The sequence below is a fragment of the Fusarium solani genome (genome assembly GCF_023522795.1).
Source record: "Fusarium solani strain SB1 chromosome Unknown bctg00000008, whole genome shotgun sequence".
Lineage (NCBI taxonomy): Eukaryota > Fungi > Ascomycota > Sordariomycetes > Hypocreales > Nectriaceae > Fusarium > Fusarium solani.
In genome coordinates, this window is record NW_027072148.1 from 1,347,349 (window position 1) to 1,366,349 (window position 19,001).

At 54.0% G+C, this 19,001-nt stretch overlaps 6 protein-coding genes across 6 annotated transcripts; 3 read left to right on the forward strand and 3 right to left on the reverse strand.

Moving 5' to 3' along the window:
• Positions 1-506: 506 nt before the first annotated feature.
• MRS44_012490 (uncharacterized protein) lies at positions 507-3,716 on the forward strand (the record flags this gene model as incomplete). Its single annotated transcript, XM_046270933.2, has 2 exons — positions 507-1,892; positions 1,953-3,716. 2 exons carry the CDS (start codon positions 507-509, stop codon positions 3,714-3,716), a joined length of 3,150 nt encoding a protein of 1,049 aa, XP_046133059.2.
• Positions 3,717-4,372: 656 nt separating this feature from the next.
• Positions 4,373-5,475, reverse strand: MRS44_012491 (uncharacterized protein; the record flags this gene model as incomplete). The annotated part of the gene is made up of 2 exons (XM_046269466.2): positions 4,373-5,296; positions 5,356-5,475. The coding sequence occupies 2 exons, from the start codon at positions 5,473-5,475 to the stop codon at positions 4,373-4,375; spliced, it is 1,044 nt and encodes a 347-aa protein (XP_046133058.1).
• Positions 5,476-6,081: 606 nt separating this feature from the next.
• MRS44_012492 (uncharacterized protein) lies at positions 6,082-7,051 on the reverse strand (the record flags this gene model as incomplete). The annotated part of the gene is made up of 3 exons (XM_046281133.2): positions 6,082-6,345; positions 6,435-6,871; positions 7,000-7,051. The coding sequence occupies 3 exons, from the start codon at positions 7,049-7,051 to the stop codon at positions 6,082-6,084; spliced, it is 753 nt and encodes a 250-aa protein (XP_046133057.2).
• Positions 7,052-7,799: 748 nt separating this feature from the next.
• MRS44_012493 (uncharacterized protein) lies at positions 7,800-10,530 on the forward strand (the record flags this gene model as incomplete). The annotated part of the gene is made up of 5 exons (XM_046269465.2): positions 7,800-7,917; positions 8,340-8,472; positions 8,526-9,071; positions 9,126-9,258; positions 9,310-10,530. The coding sequence occupies 5 exons, from the start codon at positions 7,800-7,802 to the stop codon at positions 10,528-10,530; spliced, it is 2,151 nt and encodes a 716-aa protein (XP_046133055.2).
• A 714-nt stretch (positions 10,531-11,244) lies between these two features.
• MRS44_012494 (uncharacterized protein) lies at positions 11,245-12,090 on the reverse strand (the record flags this gene model as incomplete). Its single annotated transcript, XM_046283565.2, has 3 exons — positions 11,245-11,714; positions 11,766-11,838; positions 11,893-12,090. The coding sequence occupies 3 exons, from the start codon at positions 12,088-12,090 to the stop codon at positions 11,245-11,247; spliced, it is 741 nt and encodes a 246-aa protein (XP_046133054.2).
• A 6,109-nt stretch (positions 12,091-18,199) lies between these two features.
• Positions 18,200-18,712, forward strand: MRS44_012495 (uncharacterized protein; the record flags this gene model as incomplete). The annotated part of the gene is made up of 1 exon (XM_046269464.2): positions 18,200-18,712. One exon carries the CDS (start codon positions 18,200-18,202, stop codon positions 18,710-18,712), a length of 513 nt encoding a protein of 170 aa, XP_046133051.1.
• Positions 18,713-19,001: the final 289 nt, after the last annotated feature.

Genomic DNA, 19,001 nt, shown 5'->3' on the forward strand with positions numbered 1-19,001 from the left:
GCAAACCTTTTTCTTCTTCCATCACTTTCAATATTCACGTCTCATCAGCTTCAAATGTCGAAATGCTTCATCACCGTTGAGCCCTTGCCGAGATTACCGCCCTCCTCCTTTTCCCGCCCTGGGGGACCGATCCTCCCGCCCGATCTACCTGCCTTTGCTACACCAATACGTACCATCTTGAGAAAACGACACCGTCTTCCTCGACTTAATTAGTCTAGCTGTCAATTGACTTTCCAACGGTTCTGTGGGGAAGAAGACGGGATAGAAACAAATACGAGAACCCCTGCCGACGATCGCAAGCGATATTCGAGCTGTCGCCCAATCTATTGTCGACCGACAGCGGATCGATCCGACAACCTTGCACCTAAGGGCCTTTCGGGGACTACGATAGGGCTGCAGAAGCGCCCGCCATCCCATCCAGGGTCCGACGTCCACTGCAGGAACCGATTCTTTAGTGGCGACAGACGAGGACGGCCCGCATCCAAATGGCGTCGTCGACGACAACCATGGCGGCGGTGGCCCCGCTGCAATTCGAAGACGCCTGGGATCAACCGCATGATGCCGTGAAGCCACCCATTCCCAAAATGTCGCGATTACGGAGTCTCCGGGGGAAGAGTGCCTCGTCGTTAAGGCACCGGGCGTTTGACGTGTATAGCGGACCACCTTCAGAGGGGAGCCATCTGGCTCAGGGAGATTGCTATCCCCGCCTGGACACGCCGACTCTGTTAGGACGGCCAGTTGGTCGGCGTCGGTCCAAGAGCGTAGCCTCTGCGACTTTTATGCGTAGGCGTCCTCTGCTGTCGCCCAAGGTTCAGGTTCAGGCACAGCCGGCGCCGCCTCCCGTTTCCTCTGTTTCAGCTGGCGCTCGTGGAGTCGCGCTCTTCAAGGGCCTCGCGGAGAGTGTAACAGGGGTTATTGGCGGTTTGGCTCCACGAGCTGCGGTGGGCGCCGTGGGAAATGGAGCCACGGCGCGTCGCCAAGGCTCGTCATCACCAGCGCCATCGTTGTGTCGGTCCCCAGCGCTCTCTCCTCGACCATCTCCATCGGTTCTCAGCTTTGCCAGCGCATCCAGCAATTTAAATTTAGCGTCTGGACCTCCAAGGGGCCCCTCGCCCGCCATCCCGCCCCTCCCAAGTCCCCTGTCCAGCCCCCTGTTCACCCTGACGCCTAAATCACCAAACTTCCCGTTGTCTCGTCCGGTTTCTTCTTCTGCGCAACTCCCCTGGCCAACTCACAGTTACAGCCGCCCTCAAACTCCTACTCGAAGCCCGAGCCGTGGTCGCCGTCGCACTCGAGATTGGGATCAACCAAGAAAAACACCGTCCAACTCTCCCGCCTCAAGATCGCCCGCGCCAAAATCGCCTCTAGCATCGTCGCCTATTCTTCGTACCGTCCCATCAGCGAGTGACATCGCTCGCTTCAAGAGTCGCAACCTTCTTGCGCTTCGCATAAACACTGAAACTGCAGAGCGCGCCGCACAGCTCGAGCGCGAGGAAGTCGACCGTCATCGTCAGGAAGAGCAAGAAGCAGAACTCTGGGCTGACGAGGTTGCTCGTCTAGAAGCGGAAACTGATCGCATTCTCGCTGAGCAGAGAAAACGTGACCTCGCTCGCATCCACGCACAGCTTGCGACTCCATCGCCAAAGTTCACCAGGTTCTTTTTCCTCGACAGGCTTCCTTTCTTGTCTCGCGGCAGGCGATCGAATGCTACTACGAGCCAAGCCGGCACGCCAAGCCCGAGGGCACCAACTATCTTCTCCATCGACTTCAGCCGCTCCAACAGCCTCGAGGATTCTTCATCTCCAGACAAGATGAGCTTTATAGAGCAAGGTGGCAAGGGCATTGTGCCAGGCATCGATGCGCCTACATCTGCCAGCAATGGAGGCGAAAGAGTGAGTCTCATTCCCTATAGGTTGCAATCCCAAGTGGTGCTAATTTTATGACTCGTCCAGCGCGTGTGTGTACGATGCCTTTCGTCCGTCATCAACCTTCCAGTCACTCCCGATACCTCGCCTATGGAGATTCTCTACTCGACCGCCAATCTCACTACCCACGATATCAACCCCAAGGAGAGCGTGATAATCGAGTGCTATGTCGAACTCGGGCTGGAGCGCCGCCTCCGTCGCTATGAACGCATTCGTGATGTCATGAATTCATGGGACCGCGACCAGCAAAACTCGCTGCTTGTTGTCACCAATGACATCTCTGGGAGCTCCGATGCCGACCTCGATATCAACTCGGTTCCTCGTACGCCAACTCCTCCACCGGGCTTCACTTTCCAGATGTACCATTCATCACGACCAGGGAAGTGGAATAAGCGGTTTATCACTCTGTTGGAGTCAGGCCAGATGTACTCGTCAAAGAAGCCCGATTCTAAACCCTCGGACAAGGACAGCACTGTTCTATGCCACTTGTCTGACTTTGATATCTACACCCCTCGAGAGAGCGAGGTTCGGCGTCATCTTAAAGCGCCCCGACGTTACTGCTATGCTGTTAAGAGTCAGCAGAAAACCTTTGTTTTCCCCAACGGCGAGAACTTTGTTCATTTCTTCTGCGCCGAGGATGGCAAACTTGCTAAGCGGTTCCATGAGCATGTGCAAGGCTGGCGAAGCTGGTACCTTGTCAACAAGAAAGTTGACTTCAAAACGGACAAGGCGCCCCAAATCTCACTCAACTCTGACCCGACGACATCCCCTACAAGCACCATGAAATCGACAAGCACCGTCACGAAGGGGGGTCATCGTCTGAAGGTCTCTGTGGATGAAACCCCTTATACCATTGGCGCCTTCCAACCACTCCTTGATATGGATCGCTTCGACAAGCCCTTAGAAGAGTTCGGGAAGGACTTTCTTGATGAGAAACCCAAAGAGCAGGACAAGCATGAACACAAGCACGAGTCTAAGACCGAGCTCGAACGCAGGGTAACTCAGAAGCGCAACGTCTTGACCAAGACCAAATCTCTGCATCGCTCCCGCACAGCACCACAGTTGCCTCGAGGCGAGGAGTTCTCCCCTGCTGGGTTGCTGGGCCAAGGCTACGAGGAGAAGCGTAAGATTGCGGAGCGAGGGCCTGTCAACAGCCCTCCTACCACCAACACCAACTCCGCCTTTACTCAGGGACCTTCGCTGCTGAATGGAGGTGTTACTTCGCCTACATCCCCCCCGGAAACCAAGACAGAGACCCGGTCGAAGGAGCAGTCGATGCGATATCGCAGCCGGTCCGTCCGCACCCCTAGCACGAGGCCTACGACGGCGGATGCCAAGCGAGAGAAGATTCCCCCTCCACCAATCGGTCAGCCCCTTGTCAACTTTCCCGAGCCACAGGGTTGGAGAGAGAGGGAGAGAGAAGGCAAGGGCCACGGTGTGAAGGCTCCAACAGGTGGTCCACTCATCAGTCTCGCTACCGGTGGTCAGCCTGCCATGATGACCTATAGCAACAGCCGCAGCGGCTCTGGCCTCATCAACCAGCCTCGTATCCCTGCGTCATCGTCGTCTTCCTCTATGCCCGCCGGCAGCCGCCCGCGGAGCCGATCTACTGCTGGAATGCAGCAGCCTTCAAGTCGTGCTCCTCCCGTCCCTCCTTTACCCATTCGTTCTCTCCGTCGGGAGATGACGCAGCCTTTGGATCAGTCCCGTGGTCGTGATTCTCGCCCACGTGAGCCACTCATCAACCGAGCTGGCACGATGGGATTCTCAAGCTCCTCGTCGAGGTACTGAGGAAAGACTGAACCGGTCGCCCTTTGAGGCGGGCTAGCAAATATCGTTATGAGACCACGAGTTAATGCCCATGATGCCTAGACTAGATTCCCCTTCACTATGATCTTGAATGATCCACACTCTGGTGAAGAAATCAAAAGGACAGCTTGTATGTGCTGGCGCACATACCTTTGAGCCAAAAAGCAAAGCGTCGGGGCAGGAGTTGGGTGTTGTGTTGCTGTTGATTCGAGACGTATGTATTACGTCTGATCTTTTCTAATCTCTATTTCCTTTGTACTTGGCTTCTTTTGAATCTCTTTCGGATCTACCTTCTTATATCCTTATATATCCGGTCATGGGAAAAGGGGAAGGGGTTGGATACTATAGAGCCCATGAAGGACAGTGATAACACAAGGCTTGAGCAGGCTCTTGTCCTTGATGTTGAAATCGCAAAAGGAAACAAAGTGTTTATTATTATTCTTATTTCCTTGGTCAATACTATGAGTGAATTTTCCCTCCACCTATTCATTCGAGGTATCTCTGGTCTATATGGTCGTGACGCTCATTGTTGGCTCGGCTCGGCTATGATGATGACCTCTGCATTTCAACGGCGCGACGTGCGCCTGTTTCTTTCGCTTTTGTGTTTCTTTTTCTACTTTTTGATTGGGCAACTCGGCTTACTTGCTGCGCTTGTAGATCTTGGCAAGGAAGGCCTCAAACACGGTCTTCTTGAGGCCCTCGCTCTCGTCAATGTTGGCGATGCGGGCGCGGATCTCGCCGACAACCTTCTCCTCGTAGTCGAGATAGCGCTGCTCAAGCTTGAGGTCGTCGTAGAGCTTCTTGACAACCTTTTCCTTCTCGTCATCCTTGCGGCCGTAGTTCTCCTCGAGGATCTTGCGCTGCTCGGGGGTGGCGACGGCGAGGGCCTGGTTGACGAGCCAAGAGCACTTGTTGTCCTTGATGTCGGTGCCGATCTTGCCAATGTGCTCAGGGAGACCGAAGTTGTCGAGGTAATCGTCCTGGATCTGGAAGTACTCGCCCAGGGGAATGAGGATATCCTCGGCCTGCTTCAGGTTCTTGGGGGTGGCGAGGTTGAGCTGGTGGAGGGCCAGGGCGACGGGGAGGTAGAAGGAGTAGTAGGCGGTCTTGTAGATGACGATGAAGCTGTACTTTTCCAAGGAAAAGTTGTCGAGGTCGACCTTGTCCTCAGGGGCGGTGAGCAGGTCGCACAGCTGGCCAAGCTCGGTCTGGAAGGTGGTCTCGTGGAAGAGCTCGATGAGGTCGACGTAGGCGGGGTGGGAGCGGAAGTACTTCTTGAGGAGGGTGTAGATGGCGGCCTCGAGCATGAAGGCGTCGTTGATGGCGATCATGCCAACACCCTCCTGGCGGTACCAGCAGGGCTGGCCACGGCGGGTGATGCTCGAGTCCATGATGTCGTCCGAGACGAGGAAGAAGGCCTGGAGGAGCTCGGTCATCCAGCCGAGGGTGGCAGACTGGAAGTACTGCTCCTCAGAGAGGGGCTTCTCGAGGAGGAGGGAGACGGAGTCGGGGACAGACATGCCGCGGTTGCATTTTCCGCCGAGGGGGTTGATCTCGAGGGACTGGGAGCATTGCATTAGTATTTGGAGTATTTGGGCCTTTGGAGGAGATGGTTGCTCACTCGCTTGTACCAGTCAAGCTGCTCCTGGGGGAGCTTGTAGGAACGCGCATGCTCGAGGAGAGCCTCCTCAAGCTTGGGGTAGACGGAGTTGAACTCCTGGAGAGTAGTCTTTTGAGCCATGGTCGATTCTGGGGGAGGAAGGTGAGTTGACGAGTTTGAAAAGAGACAGAGCAGAGACCGCCTTTTTGAAGAGAAAGGAGTCGGGGAGTAATTAATTGGCCTCGGGAGCTGCACGATAATTACCGGACCTGAATGTCTTTGGCTTAGGTTGCTTTGCTTGATTCAATTAGCTACAACGGTTAGGAGGGACTTGGCTGTGCCCCTCTTTCCTATTCGCGAATTGGAGCGGGAGGGGCTGTCCACTTGATTTGCTCGGTGAGTCCCAAGACGGCGCTAGGGGAGGGGCAGAACGGGCGGTGAGATGCGGCAGAACCTGGCAGTTGGCGGTTCAACAGACGCTAGGAGAAGGGAACGAGAAGCAGGGGAGAGACGATGATACCCAAAGAACGAGCTGATTCCTTGCATAGTTTTATGATGTTGTTAGTATTTTTGAAAGTTTAATGAAAAGAGACTTTCAATGATTGGTTTGTTCCTTTTGCTATTGGACTAGAGTTCAATTGACTATCTACCTAGGCTCGAAGCGCCAAAACGACCGACCAACACCAAAACTCCAATTTCCTGCCTGCTCCAATATACATGAACCTAGTCGTTATCCTATGCCTGGAGCTATGTCTTTTTCGTCTTTGCGCTCTTCCACCGGAAAATGCCCAGTAGGACAATGTGCTCCACGCGGTCATGCCAGGCGACGTCGTTCTCCTGAATCACCTTGAGGGCGTCGTGTAAAGCTCGCTCCGACGCACCGTCGTTCATCATGTCGACGACGCACGCCGCGTTGAGCCCTGCGTTGCGGAACCCCTCGACCAGCACGTCCACATCGTACATATGCGCGAGTCGAGTATGCGTCGGCGTACTGTCCATGTCCTTGCGGTTCTAGATTGGTCAGAAGTGACCCCTGTTGGTCGCTGCGTTCACCATCACGGCTACGGGCAGAAAGGACGAGGGGCAACATCTTGACGTACCTTGCATTCCTGACACTTGGCTCCCATCGTATTGACCCATCTGTTACACGCCCATTTCCCCCAATGGTGGCTGCAGGGCCAGCTCATCGTCTTGGGCTGGTCCCGCCTCTCGTCTCTCTCGCCGTGGTGTTCTGTTGCGTCGCTCATCAAGATGCTGTTCTCCAAGCTCTTATACAGCCAGAGGTCGGGCTCGCTCCGCGCCCTCATGTCTTGCTGGCCCTCTCTTATACCACTCCTCGCTCGGTGAGGGAACTCGACACCGTGGTGGTGATTCGTACCGCACGTGCCGGACCGGGTTGTGCGAGGTCGCAACTGACGCGCTCTCTGTGAGACGTCTAGGGCGCTCACGGCCATCTGGATGCTGTGATACATGTCTGTCTTGTCTGTTGCTCGAGGTGTGTTTTGTCCAATTCGCTCGTTGTAAAAAGTGTCAAGTGCTAGACGGACGAGTTTATGTGACGGTATACAGAATCAGCGTCCACCACGGAGAAATACCCGACTTATCAGAACATCCGACGGGCTAACAGTGAATGACAACCAACTGACTCGGTTCCCCTGACACTACCGGCATTGCCTACAAAGGTGCCCGTCGAGGATGGATGGAAGAAGCCGGCCATGACTCAACCAGACTGTGCTGCGGAGCTTGGGAACTCAAACGCTATTCACTAAAACCCCGGATCTGAAAGATAACGGCGCTATTGCCACATGCAAGGACTCGCCCTCGAGCCTATAGAGTTGATGTATGCTTCAACCAGACAACCCTGCCAGCACAGTGTCCGCCCCCCTTCCGAGTACTTATCGAGCAGGTATCGCACAAAGGTCTCGTGGACGTCTGTCGCAATCAGCTCGTTCCCTCCATGCTGCCTCCCAAGCCTCTGGAATAAGAAGCGGTCAGAACTGAGTGCGTTGAAGAGGTTGGCTGTCAAGGTGTTCCCTTACCTGGCAGTCGACGCAGGCACTCTTGTTGAGGAACACATAGTTGGGGCACTTGACTTCCGGTGTCCAGCAGAAGAGACATGGAAATACCCTGACGGGTCCGCTGTAGGTCATGATACCTCCTCAAAAGGTGGAACCCTTCAGAGTTTCGCGCAGGCCTGGTGTGGCCTTCGGGGTAGCCGATGGGCGATGCCGTATGCAGCTGGTTACAACTAAGGAAGTATGAGGAGATCCTTTGAGCTGGCGAAACCCGTAATATTTCGTCAATAATCATCTGATAAACAGGTCAGAGTTAGTCGGCAGTTTTCTATGGTTCGAGCTGCAACCGTGCCAGCTCGAGTTGATATAATCCGGCTTCTCGCCTCTCATGGCCTCCTTTTTGTCAAATGAATCACCACCATTATCAAACTAGAATGAATAAATGCTACCATGACCCGAAATATGGGGAATAAACATGCCAGTCTCACTGTCAGCCTCAAGTATTGGCCCTCATCCCCTTTCCTGAGCGCCATCGTGATACAGAATTCACTGTGGAAGGAGGGTGTAAGTGAGTTTAGTGGCCGCGACATTGGTTTGACAGACTATTTCCCGAATAAGAGCCTCCTCGTACAAGGAAGAAACGTCTTTTCCTTTATAGAATGGGAAGATTATTGAGATTTTGTGCTACTGGAGTTGGGTTTGGACACTTTTCAACTGGAGCGGGTGTTGTCTCCCATGAGGATACAGTGCGTCATACCGTGCGCAACATCAAATGGCACGGACTAGGATGCGCGCCTGGACTGTTGATATGATCACCAATAACGGTCAAAGGTCTATCCTCATGACAACTACAACCCGTCTTGCAGCCACCGATATCGCTCTTTCCTTTTTACTCACCGACCAGGAAGCCGTAACACAGCTCGAGATATCAGCTGATTGAGCTTCAGAGGCCCAGCGCGTCTGCGCAATCCAACTCTTGCTTCTGACTAGGAGCTACCCCACCAACCCTTCAAAACAAGACCGAGATGGCTCTGAGCGCCCACGAGGTCTCGCAATTGCGGGCTGCTCTCCAGGACGCCGTGGTCAAATGCTCAGAGAGGTGTCTCTACCAATCTTCAAAATGGTGCGTATACTGCCTGCCGATGGATAGCCGGACGCGCAAGTTGACAAATTCAGGGCCGCCGAACTACTTAACGCGCTTCCCGAGACCGACGATGACGACGAGCACCTCGACCCTGCGGATCCCAAGTACATCTCGCCGATATACACTTCCAACAGCGATCCAGAAGAAGCAGCTCTCGAGGCAAAAGAGCTAAGCAAATACCTGCTAGCCAAGTCCCTATTCGACTGTAGAGAGTACGACCGCTGCGCCGCCGTTTTCCTCCCCGATTCTCTCCTGTCTAGCGTTCTGGCATCAAGGGTGGACAGTTCTCCGGCGTATGCTTCAGCTGGCAAGGGAAAGGCGAAGGCTTCCGATTCATCAGCCGCGATACCTCTTCCCAGGATCAGTCAGAAGAGCTTGTTCCTTGCCCTCTACGCCAAGTTCATGTCGGGGGAGAAGCGCAAGCAGGAGGACACTGAGATGGTTATGGGCCCTCAGGATCTTGGAACGGTGGCCAATAAGCAGCTTCTCGTAGTTGGGCGCTATCTTTCAACTTGGTTTGATGAGAGAACAACGGAAGACGACGAGGTGTTGGGCAGCCAGGGATGGCTTGAATATCTGTGAGTGCTGATCCTGGTAACCATATGTTGACGGCTACTAACCGCCCTACGTAGATACGGCATGGTGCTCGCCAAGGAAAAGAATGACGAAAGAGCTTTGGAATTCTTTATCCGAAGCGTACACAAGTACACCATGAACTGGGGTTGCTGGCTAGAGATGACGTCGCTAATATCTCGAGTCGAGGATGTGAGTTTCACTTGTGGTTGTTGGTGATCGCATCGACTAACAAATCTCCAGTTGAATCGAATATCAAGACATTGTCCTCAGAACATCGTGTCTTACATGTTCCACCTGCACACCTCCCTGGAGCTTTACCAGCAAGGACCCGGACTCGCCAGTTCTCTCGAGCAGCTCCTTTCCATCTTCCCGACATCATCCTTCCTCCTCACCTGCAATGCATTGCTTGCCTATCACGCCAAGGATTTGATGGCTGCTGAACAGCACTTTACTCGACTGCTGGCGCTCCATCCCCATCGGCTTGATTCCCTTGACCACTATTCAAACATTCTCTACGTTCTAAATCTTCGCCCAAAACTGGCATTCCTGGCGCATCTATGCTCCAGTGTAGACAAGTTCCGTCCGGAATCCTGCGTGGTCGTTGGCAACTACTATTCCCTTCTCTCAATGCACGAAAAGGCTGTTCAATACTTCCGACGTGCCCTGACCCTTGACCGGTCATGTCTATCAGCATGGACATTGATGGGCCACGAATACGTCGAACTCAAGAACACACATGCGGCTATCGAGTCGTATCGCCGTGCAGTTGACGTAAATCGACGGGACTATCGGGCCTGGTACGGATTGGGTCAGACATATGAGATGCTGGAAATGCATACATACTCACTTTGGTACTACAAGAAAGCTGCTGGTCTACGTCCTTGGGATGGCAAGATGTGGATGGCTGTAGGCTCATGTCTGCAAAAGATGGGCCGAGAACGAGACGGTATCAAGGCTTTGAAGCGAGCCTTGCTTGCGGATGCCTACTATGACGTGGGCAGCAGCTTCGGAAGCGGCGATCTCCTGGGTAGCCGTAGTGCTACAGGCCATATGGACCCTGAGATCCTCTTGCAGATTGCTGCCATGTACGACCAGCTGGGTGAAGAGGAAGAAGCCAAGTCGTACATGGAACTCTGTGTGGCTCAGGAAGATGGCGGTGCGAACGCTGAGGTTGACCCAGCAGAGTCCATCGCTATTCACAATGATTCTCCCCCGGGTTCAGACAATGGCGCTGAGGGCAACGAGAACGCGGGCAATGAGGGTACGGGCGTCACAGCAGCGACTAGCAAAGCCCGGATGTGGCTTGCCAAATTCTCGATGCGTACCGGAGACTACGCGGCGGCCGAGCGCCTTGCCGGAGAGCTATGTCAGGATGGTGTAGAGGTCGAGGAGGCCAAGGCCTTGGTGCGAGAGGTGCGGTCACGGATGGAGGCGTCGGGGATGCTTGATCCGTTGAGTTGATAGCACGGGCATTGCGACGGGGATATCCGGCCAGGGGCGTTTATGAGGTTATGCGCTTATGAACTGTAACAGTAGGCATGGCTTTGAATTTCGAACGAATATTATTTCTAGAAGATATGCCATGGTCTTAACGTCAGCCTGAGGGGGCATACAGGTCTTGCTTGAGTTTGGGGAACCCCATGACAGTTTGTGATTGCCTCAGCATCCATCCATCAAGCATTTCCCATATGGGTTGACCCCGTAGACATGGTTTACACCTTCAGACTGCACACGTGAATGGTAGTGAATCGAGATAGATTATAAGGCGGTGTTCCCGAGCAGAGACGCTATCGGACCGACGAGCATCGCATGTGGCTTGAACATGGCTTGAACGTTCTCCGAAGTCAAGATGGATGGTCACCGAAAGGGGATGAGCTTGAAGCAGAAGAATATTTATCGAAAAACACCACATGGAATTACCAATCTAGAACTATAGCTACACACATTACATCCTCCGAGTGTTAATCTCGACGTCTATCCATAATACCCAGATATCCATGACCAAATGACAAGCTTGGGTTTCAGAGCGTGTTGTCAGCATGCTCCATTCTTGTTCCAGTCTCAAAAAGCTGCTTCGAATGCGACCGAGACCAATTCCGTTAAAGTATCTATGGAAGGAAATCGCGGTAGATCTTTCATGTGCCTCGTGCCTAGACTCTGCTTGTGCTTGGCATCTTAGATGGCTAGGGCGGCAACCCCAGCCACGACGAAAGCACCCAAGGCCCTGCCTGTAATCTTGCTACCCGCAGCACGAACAGGCGGGGCTGGAGGCTGAGTTGTAGGTCCAGCCGGAGGAGCGGGAGCGGGTGATGCGGGTTGTTCGGCGGGAGGAGGAGGCGGCGGGGCGACTGGAGGGACTGTCTGGCCCGGAGCTGGCGGGGGAGCGGGCTTGCCAGGAGGAGGAACCGGAACTGGAGTTGGCTTTCCAGGCGGAGGCGGCGGCACCACAGGAGGAACTGGAGGAGCTGACTTTTTAGGGGCTGGAGGAGGGGGAGACTGCGCAGGCTTTCCAGGAGCAGGGTAGACGGGCTTCTCAGGGGGAGGATACTGAGTGACTATCTGGGTCTCGCTTCCCTGGACCGAACTCTTGATGATGGGGGGATAGGTGGGCTGAGGATGGCTATAGGTAACTTCGCAGGGGCAGTCTTCAAAAGTTAGACCCGTTCTAATATGTTTAGGAAATTTAGTAGACTAACTCGTGATAGTTACGTAGGTAGGAGCCGTCTCAGCCGTGTAAGTGACGCTCTTGTGAACGATCTCGGTAGGCTCCTAAACGTTCATCAGTAGAGTCCCTGAGTGAGTGAGAGGGTAGGCTCGAAGTACCGGGCAGTAAACAAGATAGTCATCCGTAATGACAGAAATGATTCCGTTCGGATCCGGCTCGGGAGGGTCTGCGTTGTTGCTCTGGTTCCTGAGAGCAGGGTCAGGAACGGGAGTGACCAACGCGGGGCCGGGGCCAGGCGTCTGAGCCATAGCACGCTTGAGCAGCAAGGCTGCAGGGATAGCTCGAGTGAGTCTCATCTTGTTCCTGGAAACTCAGACTTGTTAAAGGGAAAAGGTGGCAAGTGTTGTATATAAACGCTGAGGATCTTCGGAAGCAGCTCGAGATGAGTGATGCTGTGATGATAGAACTCGTCAAATCCAGAGAGAGCTCGACCTTCTTGTAGTTTTTCCAGAAGGTCCAGACCGATGAGTTGAACCAATCTTGAAAGCATTATCTGGTATCGTCTAATTGAACTGATGGAGATCCCCGATGGAGATGGTAGGTCTCGCCGTGAACATTGGTAGTAAGTCTTGTTGACATGTGTTCTCCACGCTGGATGGTGAAGCTTTCTGTCCGGGTTGATACTTGCGAGACTTGTGGAAAAAGTAGAATCTGCCTAGACCCAAGGTTCCTTTGGTTGGTGAGAGCATCATAATGAAGAGCCCTGCTAGATACAACCGGATGACTCCTCGGTTCATGCCCAACCCAACCGAGAGCTTCGGCAAGAATGATAGAGACTGATGTCATGGCGGACTTGGCGTATAATAGCGAAAGGGATGTTCCGAACTCTTGAGCAACCAGGTTGATTAAGCTCGGGTACCTGAAGGAAGCGAGCAATTAAGGAGCTGACATGAAGTATGATATTGACAGAGTTCACACTAGAGCCTCGATCCCGCGGTTCCAACTTCTTTCTGGCGTTGATGGCCCCATTTCGGTGCTATTCTTGGCTCATGATTGATTGCGTATGCTTGTGGGATAGGAGAAAGGAGCTTCCTAGGCCGGCCGAGGCCGTGTTGGTCGTCATGCTTTCCGTCGTCTACCTCCGAGTTGAAAGAGATCGTAGTATCTTTGTCTTGTTTCTTAGTCCATCGTAAGTCGAGAATCTCTTGATCGGGAGTTTCGAGTTGACCATACCAGATAACCTCTGTGCTTCCAAGCAAGCCTCTATAAGGGGCCTCCGAATTATGAGAATCTGATTTCGCTTCGATGAGGCCGATTGAGAATCTTGGTAATAGGAATGACCACCGCTGACTCCGAAGGAAGGAAATGTCGGTCTAGTACGATAATGGTCAGCTTTGTCTGTCACGGACAGTCGAACATTCTATAAGTGACTTCCATGACCAAGGGAATTCCGAAGAAGCCCGTCTACTAGAAAATGGAAGGCCAATTAGCCCCGAAATCAAAATATTCGAGTTTTTGGGACACGCGGCTGAGAGTGAGAGTCACTTGGTCGAGAAAATCCGTACAAGGGGAGTCTCGGGTAGTTGGAACAATAAGGAATCGCTTATCTACCTAGGGACTGTAGACAACCAAAGTGCAAGGCCGTGATGAACACATCAGACGAAGCAGAATCAACCATCAACGTCGGATTATCAACATCCAACAGCGAAGGGCGAGAGCGAAGGGCGAGAGCGAAGGACGAATACGAGGAGCGAGGTTCACCCTGAGGTGGTCACGTGAGGGTTGTCCATGACAGCTCCTCTGCAGTAGGAGCGGGACGACCGATCACACCCCACCTCCAAACCTGCTTTTCAACCTCAACATCGTCCTCTCCAGAAAAAAATCGCCGAGAACATCTTCTTTTTGAGAAGCAGTTGCTTCTGGAAGCGATCCGTTCTTTTCCCTTCAGTGTCTACGTCACCCATGGAACCTGTACCGAGGCACATTTCTCCGTGCCAGCTCGTTGCGGACAACGCGATAACAGGCAGCAACACTACAGCAAATTCGCAAAAGAGCAGAGAGATCTATCACAACTTTGGCTCTCCTTCATCCAACTTGACCGTCAAGTGACGAGAATCATGAGATAATAGGATCATGTCACCAGCGTCTTATCGGAATGGCTCCAAGCTACCCGCTTCGAACTCACTCTCACCCACACTTTCTCGCTCACAAGGTGCGGAATTCTGCGTAGACTTTGACAACTGACCTCTGCAGTTGCCAAGCGGTACCTCAAGGAATCAAGTCGAATCCCATCGCCCCCCCTTCGGTCGTCACTCCCTCGGACGTAAGGATAACGCTTGGAGATCGTCGACTCTGGTTTGCCTTCGAATGAGACCATCGTGATTGCCGACCACCACTTCTATCGGAGATGCCGGAGAGCCCATTGCCATCTTCAGGCCCAGTTCGATGCAGTAGACATGGACTTGTCGACGCCAGCCAAGACCATCACGCCCAGTTGCCAAATCAACCGCTCTCAATTCGACTACTGTAACGATTGGGACCACCCAGTGTGACGAACTTCTGTCGACTGCTCGCCTGGATTGAGGGAATTTGCTCATCCCGCTCTCACTACTTGCTTGGCCGCGAACCTTGTTCTGCGAACTTGGAGGTGATGGAAGGGGAGACATGTCCGCTGACGGCGTGTGGGCAACCGACCTCGGAGTGGAGCCGTGTTCGGTGACGGATCAGACAGAGCGCATCCCGTCACAAGAGAGACCGAACAGCCAGGTCCGCCGGCCTACCGGTCCCCCGAACCTGCGGGCTTTTCTCCATCAACCGCCTGTCATTGGAGGCACTCAGCTGCCAACGCACAGCGTACCTGAATAACCAGGCACAAGAATTGGGCAGAAGCAACGAGCATCTAAACCAGGTCCTTCAAGTGTGGGACTCTTGGATGGAACTCCGAGTTATCTCTTGCCACACAGGTTTGGCTCGCTGGCAATTGACGCTGCTCAATATGAAAATTTTCACTCGGATGACCAGCCAAAGTGGACTACCTAGACAAGCTGGACATCAATCCCTGGATCTACAACGCATGGCGTTCTGCCACCCCAAGTGAATGCTGGCAACCGGCTACAGCCTGCAGAAGACTCGTTGGCAACCAAAGCACAGAGACGACTACCTACCCAGCTGACCAGGCCTTCATCCCACTTCCCGAGGGGCCACGCGCACACATGATGACTCGCAATTACAATAAAAAGCTTCTTGCTGAAACAGTCCAGCAAAACTAGGCTATCCGGCTCTGAAGCCGGGTCTGCTTTCATGAGGCCACCAGGTAAGCTATTGACAAGGTGTCAAAGAGAAATCAGAAGGTCCAGGCCGGAATCAAGGCAGGGTTTGCATAAGCCTGCCCAGGGCAGTGATCGGCGAGTCAACAACAAGGCAACTCGCGGAGAAGGTCAGGCTGAATGAGGGCATCGCCTACGCGAACCAATTGTCACATAGGAACATGACGGCAAGACCAAGACGGACCACCTGCAGGCTGCAGAACGGAGGGCTTTGGGGGCAAAGTGGAGGATTCGAGAACGCTGCTAGAGCCACGCGGCCAGCGCACCGTCCAGGACAGTTTCATACTGTGCCGGACAGGCCTGACCACGGCGAGGGAGGAAAGACGGCTCTTACACCCAAAGGAGGGAACGGTTCCCACTCCGTTATGGTCGAGCGTGGATCCGCTGCTCTCTAGTGTGGACGCCTGAGGCATGGAACCGGACTTTCTAACCCAACCTCGCGTAGTAACGCGTCGTCTCGTCGGCCGCACGATTTCGCAATTGCTAGGGGCTCATCGTCAATGCGCCAGGCCCTCACGACGACCTAGCGACCAGCTCTGGGAGAATTCTCGGCACGGACAGAGTTTTCGCGCAGCCCCCACAGGACGGCTCACCAAGTTTTCGTACCTCATCCCCGGTGCTTCCCCGGTAGCCAGGAGTCTGATCGCAAATCGCAAGGATGAGAACTTCTTGGGAAGGCGGATTTGGCTTCTCATTGGCAAGGCGGCAGCTCCCCGTGGCTTCCGCTAAGATCCAACGGGCCTCTAGGCAAGGGGTGGGAGTGGTAGCATTGGAGCGAGGATTGCGGAATTGATCGCCAGGCACAGCAGGCGGTGGAAAAGCTTGCTGGCCACGGCCACGCTTGTCGTTGCTTATCTGGCAGCACAACGTGGCCAGGCGGGTTCAGTGTCTGAGTCGGCCATCAACTCGCCAACGCTAGGCGACTTCTCAGGCCTGATTCATGGCCTGCCACGATGACGGCCATGTGCACACGGAACGGAAATGTTGGAATAATTGCCGGTCGCGTGCTTTTTTGACTTCCCGGGTGGCTATGCTTAACAGAGGCATCGTTCAACGGTTGTGCGAAGTTGCTAGCGCCCGAGCAGCGAAAAGTCTGATTGTGTGCGTCCTGTATCTGATCCGGTTTGGCAGGTTCGGTTCTACTCTGCGGAATCAGACAGAAATGGACTCCAGTCGGATCTGGCTCTGATTCATTGATCCAGACCGACCTGTCTCCACGTGTCACTGGCGCAGACAGCCCTGGGAATGGCACACTTGTTGTGAGAAATCCAGGCGTTCAGAGTTTTCGCCGAGGTCTCAGGTCCGCCCAGAGTCACAAGCGAAGGGCATGTACAGAGTACGGCGGTGTCTAAGTGCCTGCAGGCGACCAAGCTGTTCCGGGTACGAAGCCTCAGCTCAGAGCCTGAGAAGACTGCTGTTGACGCAAACTCATCGGGCAATTACCCCTGCGGCTTGGACCCTGTGTGCCTCGTCGTCGTCTCCCACCACTCTCGACGTCCCGCTGTCGGCTCCCCAAGAGCCTTTTCGAAACAAGCCTCTAAGGTCCGACCACATGGACGCCTGTCAGGTACCAGGCACTGGTGGCAAAGGCAGAGCCAATGAGGACGCCAAGAGGGCTTGTGGCGCCAAGTCAAGATGCAGCTAGAAGAAAAAAAGAGCGATTTTGTGGGTGCCCCTTGCGGAGTTGTCGGCCATTTAGCCCCGGAACTGAGGGAAACTGGGTCGCTAGCAGCATGTGCCAGGGGGTGAAAAGGGAAGAGTTGACGTTGTCATGTTCTTGGCCTTGAGTCGGGTCCATGTCGAGAGGTTGGGCTCACACCGAATTCGTACAGTACGGGGCCAAGTACTCCGAGGAGAGGTGCATGGAAGGGCAGAGAGAAAGAGTTCACTGTCGGCTGGAGCAGGCTTTCACAGCTTTGTTGTGGCGTGCTGGAGCTGGTCATGGAGATGAGGTTCCATCGAATAAAGATGATTCATTCGGACAACGACGAATGAGAGGAGCGAGGTTGCTTTTACTTTCACGGACGGTCGACGGGACGAGATGAAGGGGAGCCCAAAAAAAGAAGGCCTTGAAACAATGGCTCCAGCTCTCTCTCCTGTTTTCCAGGGGAGGGGGCTCAGGGTCATAGGGGAACCGTTGCTTTGTTGCCGCCAGAAACAGCGTGTGAGGGCGGGCCGCGGCCGCCTACGAAAAGACAGGTCACGGACCAGTAAGGGACACGCAAACCAACCCACTCCGCTAACAGAGCAGACACCACCGCACCACAACGTACCACTCAAGAGATGACTGCAACGATTACAGCGTCGACAGAGATTGGATTCAGTGAGACGACACGCTGAGGGACTTCTACCTACCCCGTGCATCAGAGCTGGGCTCACTGTGCGTGCATATTGCCTGCCATGCCATGCCAGGGCAGGGCATTACTCCCCAACCATGGAGCTTATTCCTATGCTGGGCCCTGCCTCAGTTCCACTGGCGGCACGACCGGCGGCTCTAGTTGGTGGCTTACACGACGGGAGTCGTAGAGCGGCTCCACGGTCCAAGGTCCACGGTGGACGACCCTTGATCAAAGGCTTCGTCTGCAGTGCCGCCCCACCAGGCGGCGGTCCAACGGTTTCCTTGTCTTGACAAATCTGATCTCGACAGGGAGTGTGGGTGGACGACGGGATGGGTGAGGGAACAGTAGAGTCTGTGGGCCACACACACGCATCCCAGGTCTCCGGGTTCGCCTGCTCGCTCACTCCTCGTCGTGGGACCTTGTTTATAAAACGGGCCTCCCTCTCCCCTTTCCACTCCTCCTCTGATCAGCAACCCACAGCACTGTCTTTCTGTTTCAACTTTCTTGTCTTCGGACTACCATTCCTTGTTTACTCCAAGCTTCTCATTCCTTTTGGAAGCCGAGTTACCACAATCCCTCACAAGCATAAACTATACGAGCTAGTTCTCGATCAACACATCATCAACTCTCAACAGCTGCAGCAACTGCACCTGAATACCAACAACAGACGTCTTGATTCGGTCCTTATCAGACGCCACTGAACCACACTCTTGTCTTGACGACAATCGAGAAACTGCAACCATCTATTTATACCAATACCCTGCAACTTTAGCACCACCAAACCTCAAAACACCGCCAACATGAAGTTCGCTACTGCTATCATGGCCTTTGTTGCCTCTGCTACCTACGCTGCTGCCGCCCAGGTCACCTTCAAGACTCTTGACGACAAGGTCCGCACCGTGTACTTCACCTCTGACCCCGGATATCCCAACATCGACCCCGTCGTTGTGAGCAACAAGGAGGACACCACTGTCCAGTTCCCTGACAAGTACATTGGAAACTACTGGGCCGTCGTTAAGGGTGGCAAGAACACTGGCACTGGCATGCTCGGCGAGGTGACCTTCGGTGGCTGGATGGGCAAGACCTACTTTGACGTTTCTGCCATCGTTGTCCCCGGCGACACCAACAACGTCAAGCAGATGTACCCTGCCAAGTCCATGACCCCCGACTCTGGCTGCGAGGAGTTCCCCTGCGACAACGCCTACTACCTGCCCGACGATGAGCAGACCAAGGTTACTGACGAGACTCACCTCATCACCACCCTGGGCGCCGGCTCGGTCGAGCTGCCCGGCAACAAGACTGCTGCCCAGTAAGCGCAGTCTGTTGACCGCCTCCCTTACCCGGACGGCTCATCTCATCACTTCTTTACTTCTCGACATCCCCCCTTTTCGTTGCCGTGTTGACACGGCATTGACGATGACACGATACGATTCTCTTTCACATACCCCCAAAAGATACCCCTCGCGATTTGACAGCAAACAAAACCGAGGTCTTTTTTCATCTGATTGCGAGGAAAACTCTGGGTTAGACATTTTGGGCGGAGCAGGCTGGCGCTTACGGATGGATGGATGGGTAAAAAACTCGAGACAAGAACAGGACTGG